The sequence below is a fragment of the Anoplolepis gracilipes genome, chromosome 15 (assembly GCF_047496725.1).
Source record: "Anoplolepis gracilipes chromosome 15, ASM4749672v1, whole genome shotgun sequence".
NCBI classification, from domain to species: domain Eukaryota; kingdom Metazoa; phylum Arthropoda; class Insecta; order Hymenoptera; family Formicidae; genus Anoplolepis; species Anoplolepis gracilipes.
Window position 1 is genome coordinate 1,350,001 of NC_132984.1, and position 22,500 is coordinate 1,372,500.

The 22,500-nt window shown below is 37.9% G+C and overlaps 1 protein-coding gene across 4 annotated transcripts in view; it reads right to left on the reverse strand.

Annotated features, from left to right (window-relative positions):
* LOC140673814 (uncharacterized) overlaps positions 1-22,500 on the reverse strand; it is a 79,576-nt gene that overhangs the window by 17,118 nt on the left and 39,958 nt on the right. For 2 of the 4 annotated variants that reach the window (XM_072907005.1, XM_072907006.1), the window contains one exon: positions 13,748-13,820. The exons of the other annotated variants lie outside the window; for them this stretch is intronic. In XM_072907005.1, coding sequence (XP_072763106.1) covers positions 13,748-13,820 — 73 coding nt within the window. The remainder of the gene's footprint in view (positions 1-13,747; positions 13,821-22,500) is intronic. 4 annotated transcript variants of the gene reach the window in all.

Sequence of the window (22,500 nt, forward strand, 5' to 3'; positions counted from 1 at the left end):
TTGAAAATGAATCGCGACTTTTCGCGTCGCCCTCTTCTCTTCCTCCTTCTCGTCCACCTCCTTCTCTTCAATTATGTAAATTTAAAAAAAAAAGAAGGGGAGATCGACGGTGCCGCTTCGCTATCTCGTGTCCATTTTCCCGCGATGGCGATGGGATATCGAGCAAGAGAAATGTAATATATTTAACAATAAGATACATTTGCTCGCGTCCGAGGCTTTTATTGAATTTTTAAAACCCCTCGAGTTGGATTCAAGGATTTAACCCTTTTGAGACATTTTTGCAGCGAGAGACCACGTGTGTGTTTTCACTCTTTTCCTCTTTCTATTTAAATAAGTAAATTATTTCTGTTAGTATTTCACAAAGAACGAAACCTCGCCAGTGGGAGAGAGCGAGAGTGGCAGTCAAGTGCTCTCGAACGCGATCTGACAAAACGAATAGGGAACAAACGTCGTGGAGAAAATAAGAGAAGCGGAAAATTTCCTTCCTTTACCGCCGTTCGTGAAGGGTTAATTTTGCAACGTGGCGTACCGGACGGCGACGGGAGGGGGTGGAGGGCGGTAGAGGCGAATGTCGATCCGCGTCGCGAGAAATGAAACGTCAGGATGGGCTCGCGCGTGTCGCCGACATACACGATCGCTGAGGGCAAAGGTCGCGGCTGGTCCACAGACCGCTGGACGCGACGGAAACGCTGGATAAACGCGAAAGGCAATCGTGTGCCATTAGCGAGCGGGGCCGATAACGAGTGAAAGGAGCAAGACTGGGGGAAAAAAAATGGCACGAAAAAATAGGGACAGCTTCGGTAAAAAAAAAAAAAAAAAAAAGAAAAAAAAAGAGGAGAGGAAAGAGCGGTAAGAGCGAGCGGATGGGACGAGATGGAAAATTGACGCGTTCATTATTGCTTGGGAGCTTTGGGAGCGGAAAACAAAGAGAGAGAGAGAGAGAGAGAGAGAGAGAGAGAGAGAGAGAGAGAGAGAGAGAGTCGCGAGTCATCGGTGATCGACTTGTAGGAGCCACGAGGCACTTTGTGTGTGTCTTTTCCGGCAATCGAGAAGATTTATTTATTCGACTATGACAAATCTATTATATCGGAACGATAATTTTTGCCATATTCTGTCCGATATCTAGGTATATTTAGATATCGAAATATCGAGGTTAATTATTATGTTTAAATCTTTAGATAAATTTATAAACAAGACATGGTAAATTTTTATCCTTTAGATCCTTTGAAAAATCTTGGCTTCGATATTCATTTATGTAACAATTATTTTTCTCTCTTCAATATCTCTGACTTAAATTATTTGAAATATTTCTTGAATTTATTTTGATTTATATTCAACAAAATATTGATGCGATTATTTTTCTTCTCATATATTGTTATATATTATATAAGATATTAAAAAATTGAACAAAAAGATACTTTATATATTTTTGCAATTTTTGCATTTAGATACATCTACTGTTAATCTATTATACAAGTTTACATTTAAGATTCACAATCAGAAGGCTAATTTGCCAGTTAGTGAGATATTCTCGAAATATGTGCTCAATAAATGTGATCGAATTATTTGATTTGATCAGATATTATATAGCCCGTAATTTCAAATTTAGCGTTTTAATCAAAGATTACATATTTGGTGGACAGTGAGTGTTAGCGGAGCTGTAAATGTGATTGGAAATTGGCAGCAAATTAGAATTAAAAAGAGAGGAAACGATTGTTGTCGATTCTGTCAAATTATCGCATATTATTGAGAACTAATTACTAGAGAGATGTGATATGAAAATATAAGTTATTCTCTATCGCGATCCTGTGTCACTCTTAAATTTATAGAAAATTGAACGAAAAGACATGCCAAGGATTTTAAATTAGCCTTTAAGTGATGTAATAATTAATCACAAGGTTTACATAATTTCGATTGATTCAATTTCTGGCCTTATTAGTAAGTACAGTTTAACCGATAATTCCATGACGTTTTAATATGTATCATCTAATCGCTCGAGATTATACATCAAAAATTGTACGAAACTTTTAAGATACGATCCATATTCGTTAGACTCATTTAAGAATTTTAAATATATCTCCGCATTTTAACTCTCTTGTAACTTTATCTCACATGAATTTAAAGCTCGCGTACATCTCGTCATTCATGAAAATTTTATTAGTCGAGAAACTCTAATGTGATAATTTTTTGATTTGTTGTGAAAATTTGGATTGCGTCAAACAATTCTTGTCAAAGACCATCCTGATTTACATTGTGTCGCATGATAAAGCATTAACACGTTGCTCGATGCGACACGAACTCTTCGGAAAATAATTCAAGCGACCACTTTTGCACTTTGCACTTCGAGAAACCGTCAGTGACAGAAAAAAGAGACACTTTGACAGGCTTGAAAAATGCACCAGATGAGGTGGAAAATATTTTTATATTTATATTGAAATTACTACAATAATTTTATATGTACATATGTATATGTTATTGTATTATTTTTAATCTTTCTTGCAGTTATTTTTATTTTTTAGTTATATATTTTTTATTTATATATGTATATATAATTATTTGTATTATTTTTAATCTTTCTTGGATTTATTTTTATTTATTTTACTTAGCAATTAGTGATATAATAATATTTTTTTGGTATATATTTGATATTGCGAGATACTAAAAAAAATCAATGAAACAGTTGTAATAAAAGTTGTAATAAAACCTTAAATATCATAGATCATTTTATTCTTGACATATATAAATAATTGTGAAGGACAAAATTTTTTAATTTACGCTTTGATTCAAGTGCCTTTCATTATTCATCAGAAATAAAGTGATTCAGTGAGGCATAAGTCTTTGTCAACTTTTACGCAGCTGTTTTCATATAAAAATATTATAATTAATTAATTAATTTAGGTATTTATTTTTATTATCATAAAGAGAGAATATAAAAATTTTAATCAAAAGACGCATGTACACGTGGAGAATTTAAATTCACCTAAACTTTCCATCTCTTCTTTGAACATTCAACTGCAAAGCTTAATTACCGATATATTTATCATTCGATAAAATAATAATCATTTTTTTAGAATTTATGCGACATTGAGTTTGGCGAAGAATGTATATCGTTATGAGGTTAATCGCTTTTAAATTAAGGTGTGTTAGATTCTATATTTAATCAAAATCGATGTCGGTTAATAAAAGATTAGAAAATACCCGCGAGCTGGAGAATTAAGGAAACAATATAAAAGCGAGGGTGTACCACGATCGGGGGGCGGTCGACACATATCGGGTGAGTTTGTCAACGACGCGGTCGCTTTGACGAACGGCCCCGTGCAACAGCAGCCAATCAGACCGCGTGAAAAATCTGATGGAGCACACGCGCGCGCGCCGATGTGGCTTAATCGAACGTGGTTCAAAGTCGACGACGATGCACCTGTCTGTGTGCCTCCCGTCCTCGCGTGTATGCGTTACATACGGACGTAACAAAAGCGGAAGTGGCGGCGGGGATGCTCCCGATGCTTTGTGCCTGCGATGGAGAGAGAGAGAGAGAGAGAGAGAGAGAGAGAGAGAGAGAGAGAGAGAGAGAGAGAGAGAGAGAGAGAGAGAGAGAGAGACAGTGCTCGGTCGGACAGAACGCCACGACAAGCGAGCTCCACGTGGGTCAAAAGGTTACAAAATGCACCTCGCTAGAAAATGCATCCTCAAGAAACTCTCTCTCTCTCGGTATACGTTCGATAATTTTGAATGCAACGCCAATCGCGTGGATTTAGGTCAAACAAGAGAGAACAAGCGTTGTTGTTTTTGTGTAGCAAGAAAAGCAAATTTTTTTATATAATTGTATTTTGTTTTTTCATTTAATTTTATTAAATTTTTTTATTTAAATAAAAATAGAAATTAGACTTTTAAGATATTATTTTGAAATATTAATTTTAAATTATTATTTTTACTCTCTCTCTCTATATATACATATATATATATATATATATATATATGGTAATAATTTACTGTTATTAAATATTAGTTTTTAATTATTAAAATGCACGTTGAGAAATTTTTAAAAATCACTTGATTCGAGAAGAGAGACGTGCCTCTTAAAAGTTAATATACTAAGGGGTAATATAGTCTGGCCACCTTTCGCCTTCCTTTCTCTCTCTCTCTCTCTCTCTCTCTCTCTCTCTCTCTTTCATTCTCTTGTGGATTGCTTCGTTCTCCAATCAAAATCGAGTTTGTCACTTAAAGTCAGGTGGACACGTTCACCCACATACTCGAGAGCGGAGAACTCGAGCCGCTGTTTGGAATAACTCAAGAATGATTGCGATCCCGAGCGAGGTACCCCCCGGTCTGTTGGCGTCACGTGGCCCCAATAGCCCTTGATATATATAATAAAGTAATACACACGCACGCGCGCGCGCGCGTCCGCCCGCCCGCCCGCTCCCCATCCTTTTGCTTTGTGGCTGTTCCTTGATTATATGCAGGATATCTTGAGAAGAGACACACTAAACTAAAAAAAAAAATAATAAAATAAATAAAAATAGCGACTATTTCAACATTAAGATAAATCAAGAGAAAAATTCGAATTATTATTATAATTTGTGTGCAAGAAGAGAATAAAAAGTAGCATATATATGTATAGAAAAAAAAAAAAACACTGAAATTGCAGTAGTTACTTTCTGATCGGTAGTTGAAAGTTTTTAAAAAAATTGTTACTATATTTCAGGATTTTTCAGCAGTTTCTATTTTTTAATGGCTCTCATTTTCCTACGCAGTTTGCTTCTTATGATAGTGAAAAGGCATTTTTTACATGCATCTTTTTTCAAAATTTATGATTGCTTTCAGATTTTTCGTTAATAATTTCCAAGTAACGGTATTTAATTTTCTAAAAAAATAAAAATTTCTTCTCACGCAAAGGTAAGAGTCACACTTGTCAGGAATCTCGCTTTCTACGCAAAATTTGCGGCTGAGGCCGACTTTCTTCGGATTTTCTCGCTTCGTCGAAATTTATGGCGGCGATTCGATTTTATTGCTTATTGTCCCACCGCCGATATTCGTAGCGCTCCATTTCATGTTCCTTATCCTTCCTTTCCTGCATCTCTCTCCAATTTTTCCTTCTCTCTCGTGTCTTTCTCCAATTTCTTGTTTGTTTCTCAAACAAAATTGACAATTTCAGAAGAGACGTTTCATTTCTGGCAATTATCGCGAAATTAAAATATTCAAATCCGCGAGAATTTTTCCACATGCAATTTTTGACAATTGTTCATTCGATATAGCTATTTCATTGTAAGAATGGAACGGACAATTTTACAGTTATTACGCAAATCTGGATCTGAAAATAAATATCCACCCATACAGACACACATGCGCACACAAATACACTCGCGTAAGAAAAATCGCGATAAATTAGAGACGAGCGATTCGATGATTCACCGATCGAATTTGTTTTTACTTCTTTATAATTTTCAAACCGATAAATTTCACGACACTCGTAAATGTTTTGTGTTTACTGTTGTAGTTCACTCGGTATATGTAGTTCGTGAGATATTTTTGACACGTATATGATACAGCATTTAAGTATAATATATCGGGTGAAAAGGTTAAAATGAAATTATTTCATCAAGTCGTTCTATCATGTGTGTCGGACGTTTGCTCGCGTAAAGCGATTAATTCTGTCGAATGCATTTACGATCATACCGATTATGGATTAACGCGTAAGTCGATCACTAATTCAAACGCCAAATATCACAACTTGGCCAAACGTGACCTGCACATAAATATATCGTGAAACGGCGAGAATACGTAATTACGTTGTTAATACTTACGTGCGTTTGCATGTAATAGTATATACCATGTCATTGCACCTAAATATAATTAAGGATATTTTGGGTCGACCTTAAAAGTTAATTTTAACCGTCTTAAATTCATATTGAAGGGATAGAAATTATTTTTTATAAAACAATAAGCAATTTCTACTGTACTATTTGTTAAAAACATGTATATATATATATAATATTATATATATATTATATATATATATATATATAATAAATAAATTTAAGACGGTTTATAAAAAATACATATGTAAATTTAAAAACATTTCAAAATACATGTAAATATATATATATATATATATATATATTATTTTTATATATTGCTGTATGATATACGCGCCAAGTTTGTTTATAGCAAATTGTTTAGTGTTGAGTTTCTTTTCAACATTCATGCTCTGTCTTATTAAAAGGTTTCGACTATATATTACTGGGGGTTGGTTCTCAGGGTTGAGCAAAAGGGGGACTGGGGCGAGCAGGTACTACCTGGCGGGTAGACTATTTGTCAATCCATTTAACAGCTAAGTAGGGTTGGTAACTCTTAGTAACAGCTAGTTACTAATCGTGGGGATCATCGGGCGAGGGTTGTTCTGTACGCAGCAAGATGCTCGCGTCTATCGAGACATCGCATTATCACACCACGCGCCGACAAATCTTCGCTAGCCTGCCGTTCCCTTTCTAATCCTGGCTTGTGTCAAGGACGAGACATTTTCTTCGCAGAAATAAATAAATCGTCTCTCCTTCCGTCATCATTATCGTTAAAACAGATATCGAATTGTGAAAAATTGAATTATTACAGAAATATTTGAATACGCCGTATTCTCGACTTTGGAAAATATTTTAGTGCTCCTGTTATATATATATATATATATATATATATATATATATATATATATAAACATTTGCATTTTCGAATCGTCTTCCAGGACTAGAATCTATTAAGGTCATCAGACACTCCGCCGAGACAGTGAAGCTCGTCGACGTTTGGCGTAGCCGGCAGTTCGTCTAAAGATCACTTTTCCCCGTGTATACGTCTTCGTGTCGTGTTTCTAGGGACAAAGACGCGAGAGACAGAGAAGGGCACCGGAAACGAGGGCGCCGGCGCTCTCCACGTGTATAAAGCGTGTCGTCATCGCGCGCCCGCGTTTCCCGTCCTCGTTTCCATGCCGTTGCACGTAACAAACTTTCGAACCGCCGTCGTCGGATTCGCACGAGAGGAATCGGGCGGCCCACGAGGGTGTCCTTCGAGAATCTTGTAAAAAAAAAAAAAAAAAAAAAAAAAAAAAATTTTTTTTCCTTTTTTTTCGTTTTCTCAGAAGCTGAAAGATTCTTCAAAATCGACAATCGCGTTGTAAAACTGTGGGCGGAGAAAAGAACAAAAGAGTTGGAAATATCATCACGAGAGATTGTTTTGTGTGTGTTTCAAATAATATCTCGCGGACTCGTTAAATAAATTGCCTCTCTCGGACACCTCGGGTCATTCGTGTGTGTTACAGAGAGTCACAGGCGGCTCTCGTGATGGAGTTATTTTTATTCAGGGACACCCTGGTGGCGCGCGGCTCACGCGCCGCGACCCCTCCCGTGTTTTGTGAATTTACCCGACTCTACAACCCCTGCTTTTTATCTTTGAAATATATTTATGCTCGTCTTTTCGAATGAACCGATAAGGTTTTTTTTTTTCGACTTTTTCGACTTTTTCGATGCATCGGGGCGCGATAAATAGGACTCGAAGACGCAGAACGAAGGGGAAGAACCTTTGTTAGAGTCATTCTGTGAATTACGTAATATAATATGTATATTCAGCCATGCAGTATATATATATATATATACATATATGTATATATTACTAATATATAATATATATATGTATATATATAGATATAGATATATAGATAGAGATATATATATATATAACTGATATATATAACTGATAGCCCGGTGGCGTTTTATTGAGAAATTCTCATCTCTCTCTTTTCCTCCGAAAGACCGACTGACCGACCGTATTCGTCCCCCCTCTTTTTGCTTTCAATCTCTCTTTATTCCTCCTTTACTCCGTAAGCACTCTCCCTCTCTCTTCCTCAAACAAATAAAATTCTAAACCTTTCACGATTCTTGGTCTTGTCAACTTAAATGATTATCGAGTTTGATCAGTAGACCGAGTCTCTTTAATTTTTAACAATAATATTGCTACGATATATATTGACGATAAACATAACGATAGCAACATTATCGTTAAAAGTTAGAGAAAGAGAGAGTCGGCCTGCAAGAAATTCTATATATTTTTCATAATTTAATTCTAAAACACACCGATACACTTTGGCGTTCTGAAATTAAAAAAAAAAAAAAAAAAAAAAAAAAAAACCCGTTTATTAATCTCTATCGAATCGTGAAAGGTGGTCCTAGGGGTGTTTCGGGGATTCTCTTTGCCGATGTATTTCAATTACGGAGCAAATGTTTTGTACAAATAGAATATTCTTCTTCTCTTTATATGCGTGTGTGTATGTGTGTGCGTGCGTGTACATATGTGTATGTGTATGTGTGTGTGTGTGTGTGTGTGTGTGTGTGTGTGTACGTATGTATGTGTGTATGCGCGCGCAGTTTATTACAGATTCGGATCTTGTCAAAGAAAACTTTGGTTTGCTTTTGATTTTAGCCAAATCTTTTTAGTCGAATAATTTTCTTTGAACTTTGAATAATTTTTGCTGTGCGCGCGCGCGCGAGATTGGTTTTTGTGTATTAACCAACGGCAAATCGATTAATAAAATTGTGATTTTAAAAAAGTTCCAGAATTTTGTATGCCTACTCTTGAATATACATGTGTATATATCATGTATATGTGTGCGTGTGTGCATATGTGTGCATATCCCAGCGTGGCTTCGTGCTTACTTCTGATCGAGTGAACATATGGATGACGAGATCGATCGTAACCTTCCTAGAATATGATTGTGACTGTCGGGGATAAAAAACGTCAATTCGTGCATGTCTGAATCGTGATGGCAAATCTCATTCATCGTCATTCATCACGGAGAGATTATCCTGCATTTCATTCTTACAAGTCAATTTATTAAAAGGCAATCCTACAATCATCATCGCACGTGCGCGAGTTTGACAATTCTTAAATATATCATAAAAACTAATAATCGTTTCTTTTTTTTTTTCTCTCTCTCTCTCTTCAAAACATTCAATGTTACGTGACTGATATAAAAATATAAATCATTGCTTTCGTTTCACGCGAATCGTGGTTTTTTTTCAAAATGCGAATAACCCGTCCGAATCTCGCCTGTCGATGCGCATTGAATGAAATTGTGACAAAAAGAAGAACAAAAAAAGGAGATACAATCGTTTTATGTCATCGTGTCGTGTTGTTAGAGTCGCGTTTCATCAGTCTGTTAATTCGGGCCGTTGTCAGAAAGCGCTGGCCGAAATAAACGGATACGATTAATCTCATTGTATATGAAACAGGAAACCAGCGCGTTACTTATCGGTAAACCAACACGATTGTTATGTTGCGCGTTTTGTTGTAATCTCACGAGCGGTTGCTTGAAATACATCGACAATCGTACATTATCATCGTGCGAACTGACGCGTCTTCCATGCTGCAAAAATAAAAAAAAAAAAAACAAAAAGAAAAGAAAGAAAGAAAGAAAGAAAGAGTAAAGTCGCTCCGCGTTATAGACGTTGCTTTTTTCATTTTTTTTCATCATAAAAATGTCCTTTTCTTCGTCGTTTTATATTGGGAAAAAAAAATTATTTTAATATCAATTACAGCATTTAATTAAAAAAATTATAATAGAAAAATTAATATATAAGTATTATATAATCTGTTTAATCTTTGACAAAAAGGTATAATATGCGAAGATACGTTTCATGTACATCAGAATTTTCGCGATGCAGAAATGATAAACTCGATAAACAGCAATTATGGTTACGAGGCGTTAAAAATTTATAGGACGTGGAAACCAATTAACAGCGAGCGTTACGATCAATTCGGTTTTCTCATAGGTCACGGTAATTATTCAATACGCCATTTGCCGCGTTACATCATTCAGCAGGCACGTCATTAACTTAATTATTTGCCGTTACCGATAAACATGTGCGCAATTTCGAGGATTGTTTTCTAAGGAAGAAAATGAATCGTTTCTTTACAGAATGGAAGAGCATTTGTTTTTACAGAAAAGAAAACTTTAGCGTAAAGTTTTCACGTAGGTGGCATTGTCTAATTTACTTGTCCTCGATATTTTATTCTTATTTTAATTTCGATCGGAGAAAAAAATGTATAATGACAAAAAGTGAAATTAATTGTTTTATATTAATCTTTATTCATTATTGATTTTTTCTGTTAAATCGTTTTTGTAATTTTTAAAGAAAAAAAAAAAATTTACGTTTTTTTTTTTAATTTTTTTTATTATAAACTCAAGTATTTGTAATTCATAATGTGATTTAGATTTCTGAATTACAATTATGCTGCAATCAATGCAACAAGATTTTCGCGACGCATTCATAAATTTGTTTTTCACATTTGAGCCAAGTAAAGCGTTGTAATGATTAATAATTCGCAGTTGAACAAGTAAATATAGATTATCCGAGAAAGGATGGATACATATTTAATCTCATTGAGACATCATCGATAGCCAATACCACCTACTTCCGGTGTCATTTGCAGGGTTATTTCGGAGAGCTTGCTCCGTGAAGAGCAAACTTAATTTTTGGACGAGGAAAATTCTGCAAAAACATTCATTGAAGATCGGCCGCGGCAAAAGTGACCAAGAAACAGCCCTGCCAATGACAGGTGGACATTTCACGCCCCTGTGACACGAGCGATCGTGTCCACGTCAAAGTCGGATCAATCCGATCGTCGAGTGATTTGCTGCGTGTAATCTCTCCTTTCTCTCTTTCATTCTCTCTCTTTCTCTCTCCTTTTCTCTCTCTCTCTCTCTCTCTCTCTCTCTCTCTCTCTCTCTCTCTCACACACACACACACACACACACACACTTTTTGTAGTCTCTCTTCCGATTCGCATATTTAGTTTCGAATTTAGAGTGTGGCTGCTTGGTAGTGACGAGGTTACCCGCAAGAATCGCGAACGCTGAATCTCGTGGGCATAAATTAACCCCTCAACTGGATCTTTCGGTTGTTTTCAATAAATTAATTTCATTAATTTTTATTAAATGCTACAAGAAATATTTTTTTTTTTTTTTTTTTTTGTTCATAATAGGACTGTAAGTAACTCAGATTAATGAATAATCTTGTCTTACAGTTTTGTTTCTTATTAGGTTTATGATTCAGTCTAATCGTAGCTGTGTTTTAATTATTTCGTCAACTTGTAAAATGAAATTTTGACAATTTAAGAAATGTTTAAACCAGTTAAGGAGCTAGGAACTGCTAATCTTTGTCGATTCAATTTGGAATGCGATTTCTGTTATTCTCCCTCTTCTTTTTTCACTCCTCGGCCTTTCCCTTTTCCCCCGTTTTTTTTTTCTTTTTCTTTCTCAACCTTTTCCATCAGTCCAACAACAGCGACCCGAGCGGCTTCTCAATAAAATGCCTCCGTACGTGTCATTTGTCTAGTATTTCTTGTGTTTTAGAATTTCTTTGTAATAATCAGTCACACACATACATATATATATATATATATATATATATATATATATATATATATATATATATACGACTGAATCGTTGTGTCGTTGTGGTAAGGATGGTGTAGATGTTAGTTATATGTAATATATGTATGTCTGTTTTTTTTTTTAATCTAAGGCTTACGTTTAAAAAAGCAGCAGCAAAATACGATATATATATATATATATATATATATATATATATATATGTACGAATATATATGGATGTATAAAGGCCATAATATATCGTGTGTATATATATATATGTATACATATACACACACACATATACATATATATATATATATATATACATATATATGTATATATATATATATATGTATATTTACGGTTCATACAGGTACAGCGAGCGTGCATGGATATTATTTTCCTTTGTATGTATGTATGTATGTATATATATATATATATATGTATGTGTGTATATATGTATATATGTATGTCTCTCCCACCCTCCTGTGAGATTTGCTTGCCTTTTCGAGAGCTGTCGATGCTGGTCGCACAGCTAAATCAACAAACAGAACTCAGTCATAATATATAAATGCAGCCCGCCATCGCTCGCCCGTTCCACGTCCATGTTCCGTTTGTGTCGCATGTTATTTCTATTATTAATCTTTAATCCTCCCACGCGGGGTTAAGATCTTGCATCTGTCCGTCTATTTCGATGCATTCTCGATTCGAAATAATTTTGACAAAGCAGAGAAAATCGAAAATCTCTATGAAATGATGACATTTTGTCAAGTGCAACGATAGCCGACAACGGTGGAGCACACTTTAGATCCTAAAATTTCCCATGACGTTTATTCCCCTTTCTCTCCCTCCTCCTCCTCCTCCTCCTCCTCCTCTTCCTTCCCGAAAGGGAAACGTCCATAATGGAAAAAGTTAGAATGTTAAAGGCTTTTCCACGCATCATTGTCGCCTCTTGTTGCAAGAGAGAAAAGAAACGACAAGGGGGCGAGGCCCGGGGGAGAAATTCGCGTCGCAGAGGACGTGCCGAAGGAGATGTCTCGCGACCGAGGCCTGCGGCCGCGGGACACCCGTCGACTTCCGGGCACGACTTCCGGCACCGAGCGCGACTCTCCTCCCAGCGACTTCGATCCTTTGATAAAAATCGATCGCGCGCGCGAGGAAAAATCGCGTGGACGACACCGACGCAGCGTACGTCTGCGTCGGCGTCGCGACATGGCGCCATTTTTCTCGCCCTGGTTAGGTTCTTTTTTAATCGAGAATTCTTCGAAATGACAAAATTTCAAAATGGCAAAATTTTAAAAATATTCATTTTTTTTTCATATTCCTTAATATTCAATTTCCTTCTCCCTCCAATTCTCGCCTCGCTCGAGCGGCGGCTGCATGGAAGTCGAAGATAAACATAAATGCGAGAGAAAGAGAAAACAAACGATGGAAATTGAAGGGGCAGAAAGAAGAAGAAGAAGAAGAAGAAGAAGAAGAAGAAGAAGAAGCTGCGCCTATAAAATATAGACAATTAATATCTGTACATATGCATATGAAGTTGATCGATCGTTTCATCCACCAAGTCAGTCAATCGAAAGCAATTGACGAAAGGGCTCAGCTGGGTGATATCTAGGATAGAGGCAGGGCGAATCAACAGGGAATCAACGAATTGACTGAACCAAAAACGCAAAGGCAAGTCGTGTTAAATGTCATCGACAAAGTGTCAAAGCGTGAATAGAGAAAAGTTCAGATTTCTAAAAAAAATAAACATTATTAATCTCTTTATTCCTTTTTGTTTTTTTTTTTTTTTTTTAAAAGCAATATTCAATTATGCGGAATTGTGTGTTTTATCGAGAATCAATTTTCTGTTTGAGGCAAATATAACGCGTTTATCAACAAATTTTATTTTCCCTGACATTGCTATCCCGCTGCGACAGAATCGACTCTCAATAAAACAAGCTTTGATTCTTAGAAATTATATTTTTATCTGATAGTTTAAGGAAAAATTTTCCAAGAGAAATGAGACAAAAAATTTAAAAAAAAAAAACTTCGAGATTCAAAAAAATGAGAGAATCTTGAGGATTGTGAAAGTTTCTAAAAAAAAAGAAAAAAAAGAAAAAACTTTTCTATTCACGCGCATTTCCGCTCGCATGTGTATGTATCGTATATGTATGTGGTGTATGTGTGTTATATGTATAATAGATAAAGACAAAGATCATAAGGGGGGGGGGGCGGGGGTCAATGTATGTCTCGAACCATTACAACAATGTCATAGTATAGTCTGGTTTCAGAAACATGTGTAGTTATCATAGGTGGAATTATTTTACGAAACACCGAAACTGAGAGACTCACAAGCAGGAAGAGGAGGGTGTTTTCCTTCGTTTAGAGTTGACCGATCTCACGTTAACATTGCGCATCTGGTAGTCTGCAATGCAAAACACACTTTGGTAGGGTCAGGGACGGACGACGGCCTTCGACGAGATGACGAGAAACGGGAAAGACGACTTCTCTCTTTCTCTCCCTCCCTCTCATTCTCTCTCTCTCGCTCTCTCTCTCTCTCTCTCTCTCTCTCTCTCTTTCATTCTCTCAATCCGCGATATTTCGTTCCATTTCTCTTTTTCTCCCTCTTTCGCTCTCTTTCTGTCTCTCTCTGTCTCTCTCTGTCTCTGTCTGTCTGTCTGTCTGTCTGTCTGTCTCTCTCTGTCTCTCTCTGTCTCTGTCTGTCTGTCTGTCTGTCTGTCTGTCTCTCTCTCTCTCTCTTACATTCTTTCTCTCGTCCTTTGTTAAAGTTAATTCGACCGGATTCACGAAGAAGCGTTGTCGGATAATTAAGTAGCGTACCTCGGTAAAAGAACCTTCTTTTGTGATGCCATTAAATTGGAAAATTAATAGTTAAATTAAACGTTTTTATGAGAACATTTACCGACAAGATATTCTCGAAAAATAGAAACATTATAAACATTTTATTTAACTACTCTATTATAGTTGTAGCGTCAAAAAGAAAGTGACAGAATTCTTCTGTCGGAATCGATCTGTAGAACCCGCTTAATTGTCCGACGGTGATTCTCTCACACTCTCTTTTCTCTTTCTCTCTCTCTCTCTCTCTCTCTCTCTCTCTCTCTCTCTCTCTCTCTCTCTCTCTCTCTCTCTCTTTCGCTCTCTTTCTCTCTGGTCGCCATTTCTCCCGTTGCCCCTTTTTCCTCTCTGTTTTGCACTCTCCTTTGCTCTCTTTCTACTTTAACCCGACACTCCGTCTCTATCTCTCACTTCATCTCTGTCTCTTAGATCGAGACGGCGCGTACGCACCCTCTCTCGTCGATTTTTTTTTTTTTTTTTCATTTACGTTCTCTTCCGCCACCCGATAGAGAAAGCGACGTTAAACACCGGGTTCGATAATCACGATCGATAGCAATTACGTAATGTAACTCACATCGCGAATAATTTGTTTCCAATTTGGAAAAAATTAAAAGTTTGATTAATTAACGTAAATTTATATTTCACTTATAAAAATGACAAGTGTCGATAGATAAATATCACAATAAATAAATCAATTCGGCGAAACTACATCTCATGTCTGATTGAGCTCGACTATAACTCCTGATTTCACGTCTGACCATAAGGCGGCCGCAACTCCTTCCTTTTCGTCTGACCACACGACGGTAGTGACTCCTTAAACCGCGGTATTTCGACGTCGCTTTCCGTATTTGTTTATTTATTCTTTTTCCGTCTCTTTTCCTCTTCGAGGAAAGCAAAGCGACTTAGGAAAATGGTGGCGAAAGAGAAATCACAAGGATTGGTGATAGGGGAGCATTAATCTGCTCGCCATCATCGAGATAAAGAGGGACAGGTCGCGTTGATCGGAGAGCGAGAAACGTAAAATCAAGTGGCCCCGGTCGCTCTCTTGCCTCAGGTACCAAACTACAGTAGAAGTCCACTCTAAATTCGAAACGAAATCAATGAGCCGAACCGAGCGGCCGCCATTCGCGAAAGCAGAGAGAATTCAAGTGTCCTCTCTAATCTGATCTGTCCGGTTCGATCGGTCAAGCTCTTGATCTTGATGGCCGCATCCTTTTGGCTCTCTAGCGGGATCCAACGATCCGCGCCAGTCTAAGAAGAATTCCGAGGCTCGAGAACCTGGTATCCGACGATCCGAGGATCCCGAAGAAGGATCCGCGGATTTGAGATTCCAAGAACTTGATAGTTGAAAAAAAAAAGAAAAAAAAAAAATTTAAATACTTGAAAATTCAAGAATTCTCGAGGATCTCTCAAAAAAAATGAAAGATTCGAGGATTCGGGAATTCAAGCGTCTTTCTCCGGTCGGTCTTCGAAGATCCACGGGATTTCTTGTTAGAAACGTTTACACAAAAATTAGCACTTTACATAAATTATTAATTGAACACTTAGTAATTATTATCATCTCATTGTCAGATATTAGATTATGGAAATAAAATTTTTCTCGTCGGACACTCGAGGACGCCCGGCCTTTCTATTCCTGAAAAGAAAATCGTTATACGTTTTTCTGCGACAGGATATGTGCGGGGAGCGCATATGCGTGTATATATGTATATGTATGTATGTATATGTGAGTATATATGCGTGATGTACGCACACATATACCGGGACGTTGTCGATGCATGCCCGTATTTAGTCCACGCGAAAAGCGATCGGGGGACGTAAACGGACGTAAACGGGAATAAAAAGAGCTGAATATCTCTGTCGGGGGCCGACGATTCGTGCTCGTCCTCGTCGTCGTCCTCGTCCTGCGCCGCGCGTCCATCGACACAGGACGCGCAGGATGCACTTGCAGCCGATATATTTTCCGCTCGCCTGCATTCGTCGTCGTTTCTCTCTTTTTTTCTACTGCGAGACGAACGATTAAAAAAAGATGGTAGGGATGTGGAGGCGGGGATTCGAGCGATCGGGAAGCTTTTTGGAACTCGCTCCATGCCCGATTAGTCTCCCGAGGAGATTATCGAATCGTGAGTGAAATCGATATATATCGCGTCTTAATCTTTTTTATTCAAAAATATTATAGTATTAAATTTTTTAATATATTCAAGGAAAGGTTGAACCCCCTTTACATATATATTTTAATATTATTTTTATATATGTATATAATAGTTATAATAATCTCTATATAATAATTTTATATATATATGCGTACATGTGTCTAATATCTGTTTTTACGAAAAAATATTAGTATTGTATTAAAAATTGTGCAACAAGAAAAATTAATATGGCATATTGGCAATCAAGTGTATAATGTATCATACACGTTATTGAATTCATTTTCGAATTTTAACGACTTGTGCGTCGTGATTGTGAGAGATATCTTTTTAAATATTTTATTCTAAACACGTCTAAACACAATAGGTATATTACATTTATAATCCTACTTTTGTTTGTGAAAGCGTACATGGTATGCGTTGAAGAACGTTGTCGTGACGAATGTCACATGATAACGGAACCTTTTCAAGTTTCGAGTTGCGCATCTTCGATGCCACATTCAATAGAGCCGACGGCGTTTTAATTAACTGCAAAATTAATGTCTCTTGGTCGAATTGTTAATTAAAATCCGCCGCCGCTGCTGACTGTTTATTGAATCGCGACTGATTCTTGTCTGCGTAATAAAACGCACGTCGTCGAGTCGTGCGACGCAAACAAACCGAGTGTCCGTCATTCTTGTCATCTTACGAATGAGTCGAAGATACGAGGCGGGAGAAGAGGAAGCTGGGAGAGGAGTGGGGGGGGGGGGGTGGCAACAAGAGGAAAAGATGGAATAAAAAGTTGAGACTATTTTTCAGAGACTCTTTTCTTTGCTCGCGCGACACGCGACCCGATTATTTCCGTCCGGGAAAGGAATAGAAAAATCAAGCTTCGCGTCCATCACTCGCGATTCGATCTCGTATGATTACAGTCGTCATTTTGCCGTTTCAGCATTTCGGCAAAAATATCTCATTGTCAGTGAAGAAATGTCATTTCGGGATGGTGTAAAAATACCGATTCGTTTAACGTATCCGTCTGTGTTTTAATCGATTGTGTTAAATTTTCCGCAAGCAATATTCTTCGAGAATATAATTATCATAAAAAATTGATCAAAAATGCGTCTTGATTGTTGAGGTAAACTCTTTGAAAATTCTCTATAATTGATTTAGATGGGGAAAAAAAACCGGTTATTCATGATGACTGATTATAAATGCAGAAAAGTTAGATTTAAAGACTTTTACTTGTGTCCTTTTAATTCGTCGATTTCTTAGAGGGAATTTAAGGAAGTTTCTTGTAACTCGTAGAAGAAATTTAAGAAAAATTCTTTTCGCAAGAAATTACTACCTAATTGATGCTTCATTCGAAAAGAAATTCCAGGGTCTAAAAATTGCATATAAGAACTGAATGTATTTTCGGTGAATTTCAAAGATCGTGCCATGTAAAGTTCGAGCTTTTATGATTTGCCTAGAATTTAGAAATTCGCGGATAAATTCCAAAGACACACAAAGTATCGAAGCCAATGTATCGTATATGGGGATGCGATCATCGTCGAAGTCGCTTTCCTCGCAGCGGGAAAGAGGAGTCGGAGGAAAAGAGAAACGTCATTATTACACCCTTTTCCCATCTGTCTCCGTCCCTTTCCATTCTTTCCCGTTGCTGACAGGAATTTCTCTCTCGCGCCATTATCGAATTCGATCGGACGCAGCGAGAGAAAAAGAGAGAGAAAGAGTCGATTACCTTTGACGGAACCACCTGTTCGGCGTTATCCTCTTTTTTCCTTAAGCGACGCCCGAATTCGTTTCATGGCTCGCATCCACATCGCATACTCTATAAAGCGGCAAAGTGGTCGGTCGGTCGCGGATAGAGAAAAGCGGATAGAGAAGGGAGAGGAGAGACGAGAGGCCCCGGCCGGTGCATCCAAAGGGGTTGGGACGTCGAGCGGCGCGAGTGAGGGAGAGGGAGGAATTTAAAAGTAATTTTGACGTCGGAAAGAGTGGCCAGTGCCGAGAGGGCACCGACGGATCGTTACGGTCCTTTGATCGCGAATTAAAAGCTCGAAGTCGACAGTTTAGCGATGCCACTTCTATCGTGACGATGGGCGGTGATGGTCTTCTGTCTCTCTTTCTCTCTCTCTCTCTCTCTCTCTCTCTCTCTCTCTCTCTCTTTCCCTCTCTCTCTCTCTCTCTCTCTTTCTGTGGAATCTCTGGCACGAACCACGGGTATCTCTCTGCCATCCTGAGCCGCCTCCTCCTCCTCCTCCTCCTCCTCCTCCTCCTCTTTCTCCTGCCTCTGTCTTTTTTCCGCGCGCGTACATCCGCTTGTCTTTCTTTTTCAACTCCCTTTCCCTTCACTCGCGAGAGAGGCGCTCTCTCGCACCATATTTTCCTGTCTTCTGCGGCCGGTTCGTTAACCTGTCTGCAGCATTTATTGGCGCTCGCCGATGTAAAAGGAAGAGCTTACCAATAACATATTACTGTATTTCAATCCTGCAACGGGCGGAAAGAGAGAGAGAGGGAGAGATAAATCCTTTGCGAGAGCGTCGGTTGCGTCAGTCGACGGGAACGGGCCGCGTTCGGATTTTTTTCCACCGCTTCCCTCCCTCCCTCCCTCCCTCCCTCCCTCTCTCTCTCTCCCTCTCTCTCTTTCTCTTTCTCTCTCTCTCTCTCTCTCTCTCTCTCTCTCTCTTCCTCCCTTTCTCTTTTTGGTCGCCCGATCCCTTTTGGCTCTTCGCCTTTGGTCTCTTTCACCAGAATTCTTGGATCGCTTCCCGTCGATCGTTGCCGATTGATCCGCCGATCGGATTGTCGCATCCGTTTCGGCCGGTCTATTGTGCCTCCTGATTTCATTACCATCGCAAAATTTAATTTAACTTTCATGAGGACTGTCGGGTAGATCGAGGCGGCGTGTGCTATTAATAAAAGTAAATATTGCACGCGCGAAAGGGTGTCTCTTCCTCGCCGATTACGTTTCTTTCCGACTGTCGAGTCGGAATAATGACATAAATGGATAAACGTAGAACGATCCTTGAAAAAAAAGAGACCGCGCGAGAAAAGGCGATTGTTTCAACGGGAAGGAATCGAAAGTTACGGAGTAATTTACGAATGAATGAACTACAGAATCCCTTTCGATCAATTCAATCATGAAATTGGAAAATAGATAACAAAATCTTTATTTTAAAGTAGTTTTCTTTCTTTCATGCGAAATTATAACTTGATTGCTGAATAAAAAAAGAACTTGTAAATTTTTTAGTATAATTCTTTTGATAAGAAAAAAATTAATTCCAAATTTATCGTAAAATATATGAGATACATTATTCGGTTATCTCGGAAATATATATCTATTGACCTCTTTATCATTTAAATTAAATATCTGATTTAATCGTTTATCGTGTTGTACAAAAAAAAAAAAAAAAAAAAAAAAGAAATCATCGAAGTACGAGAAAGAATTATGATATATTTATCTATATCCGCTGTAAAACTTGGGACCGGACTCTCGTGGCTTATAAATAATAAATATTTCGAACGCGTCGACGGATGGGGATCGGGGAACGGGAGACGGAGGTTGCATGGCGGAGACGTTTAGGCGGGATACGTTCGATTTTGTCCGAATATGACGGTTTGACGTTGCATACGAGAGTCGTCGCGGCGAGAAAGGGGATGACGATCCGAGCGAGAGCGAGCGAGAGAGAGAGAGAGAGAGAGGACGGTGAATCCGAAGGCTTTTCGGTCGAGAGTTTCGGCTGGAATATCGGAAAACGCCGCCGAGTTAGAGTACAAGAGAGAGAGTCCGGAGGCTTACCCTTCCCCCCTTTACCGATATATATGCATATAAACACAATACCTTGCCGTTTCTGGTCGCGGGGGTGGCTCGCGCCACACATGCACACGCGGCCATTCGTAAATACACGCACGTACACACGAGTACAGGTCCTTCCATGTGTGCACGCACACACACAAACATATCTTGCTCGGAATATCCACCTCCACCACCGTGTATATTTTATATCCGCGGAGGCGACAAGAGAGGAGGGTTGAAAAAAAGCGGTGGGAGGTCTTTCGCGTGACGCGCTGTTCGCCTTCTCTTCATCGGCGCCCGCTAATCCGAAAACTCGTGTGCTCGAAAATCGCACGGCGATTATTTTTCCGTCGTCTATTTTGAAAGAGAGAGAGAGAGAGAGAGAGGGAGAGAGAGAGAGAGAGAGAGAGAGAAAGAGAAAAAGAGAGATCGCGATCAGAATAGATCGACTTGCGACGAGAAATCCGCATGTGTGGAAGATTACGCGGGAAATTTTCGGCGTCCCAGTAACATTCGACCTTTTTTTCTTTTTTTTTTTCTTTTTTTTTCGAAAGGATAAAAGTAGGAAGCAATATTTTTTTCTAAGTCTTTGTATTTTTTATGTTATCTTCCTCTATCCAAGGTTTTTTTTTGTTATTTTCAGTTAAATTCGTACACTTGTGAGTTTTCGCTCGGAGAATTTGCAACATCATTATGAAAAACAAATTATTTTTAATAAATAACTTTACACAATGTTATTATTTTTTCTTATTTGCCATTAATGCTAATTTGAAACCTAATTGTTTAATACCAGTATTTTTAACAAATGGTTCGTTTTATTTAATTATTAGAAATATTTACAATACCGTTTTTAACTGTTCACTTTTTAACAAATAATTAATGATTTAATATTACGAGTTTTAAAGTCTTTCAAAAATATACAATAATTCCAGTCATTCTTATTTCATACAGATATAATAATGTTTAATAACTATATAATATAATTTTGTTTTATATCTATAACTGAAACGGTTTTTCTCCTCTGTTTAAATTTATTTCTGATTGTATAAAGAAGTTATTTTTTCGTCAATAGAGATAATTAAATAAAGATACTATAATTATTTAGCTGTCATTGTTCGACAATCAAATGTCACAAGATTCGCGACTGCGGGATGCTAATTATCAGATGTGCGGAACCGCGGGCGCTTTTCGCTGGTGCATCGACCGGAAACGCCGTTGCGCTGGCAGGTTTTTCCGGCATGGCGGTGTAATGCCACGAGCGCTGGTTTTCAGTTTGCTGCGTAGCAGATTTCGAGATCCCTCAATTTGATGAATGGCCGTGATCGCGCGACGCCCCGGACAAGCCGAAGCGCGCATGATTAATATGCATTGAAAACGACAACGACGTCGACGTCGGCGACGACGACGACGACGACGACGCGTCTCGTCTCGTCGCGCGTTTACGTGATACTGAAATCGCGAATCGTTAACGTGCACGACGTCGCGGCGATAAATCGTTTTCCCGAATCAAAAAACGATTTTCTCATTTTAATCTCGATTTATATCCTGCCAGCCATTTCTGTCGAATTTTTTCATTGCGTTTAATTTCGAAAGGTTTATTTTTTTTTTTTTAAATAAAAAATTGTCACAGCGCACTTTTTTAAAAAGTCAAATAACGAAAAAAAGATGGTTGTTTGTATTTTATGGCAAACTATGTTGAGTCATTCTTAATAATCATTCGAGGGGTTGATCGAATTAAACGAAGGACCCCTTTTCGGTCGTCTAATTATTCTCTTCCTTCTCTCGAATCTTTCTCTCCCTTTCTCTCTTGTCTTTGTATAGTGTTACCGGTAACTTAATAACGATCGAGAGAAGCAGCAGCGGTAATCGAAACCGGAAGCGCACGTGAACGAGGAAACCTCTTCGACGCGCGACCAAGTCGATTCGTCCGGCTCTTTTATTCCCGCTTCTCCCGTCTTGTCATCATATGCGAATTCGATATCTCTCCTTCCCTTTCCGTTTGGGGGATGCTTTAAATTTTTTTTTTTTTTTTTTGTACGCACGTTATGTCAGTCGTGAGTTGTGATGATAAATATTGCCTATTAAATACAGTTTAGAATTAATTTTCAAAGCAATTCAAGTTTGAAGATTTTTAAATTTTTGTAAATAATTTGCGAATTAAAAAAAGTGTGTTACCACATTAATTTATAAAGACTGTTTGTTTTCTTAATCATATTTTTAGTCAAAGTTTTAAAAATATCAGGTGCGCGTTATCAGTACAAATCACTGCTATCATTAAATGGGAAAAAAAAGAAAATACACGAATGAGAGATAACTAAGCTCCG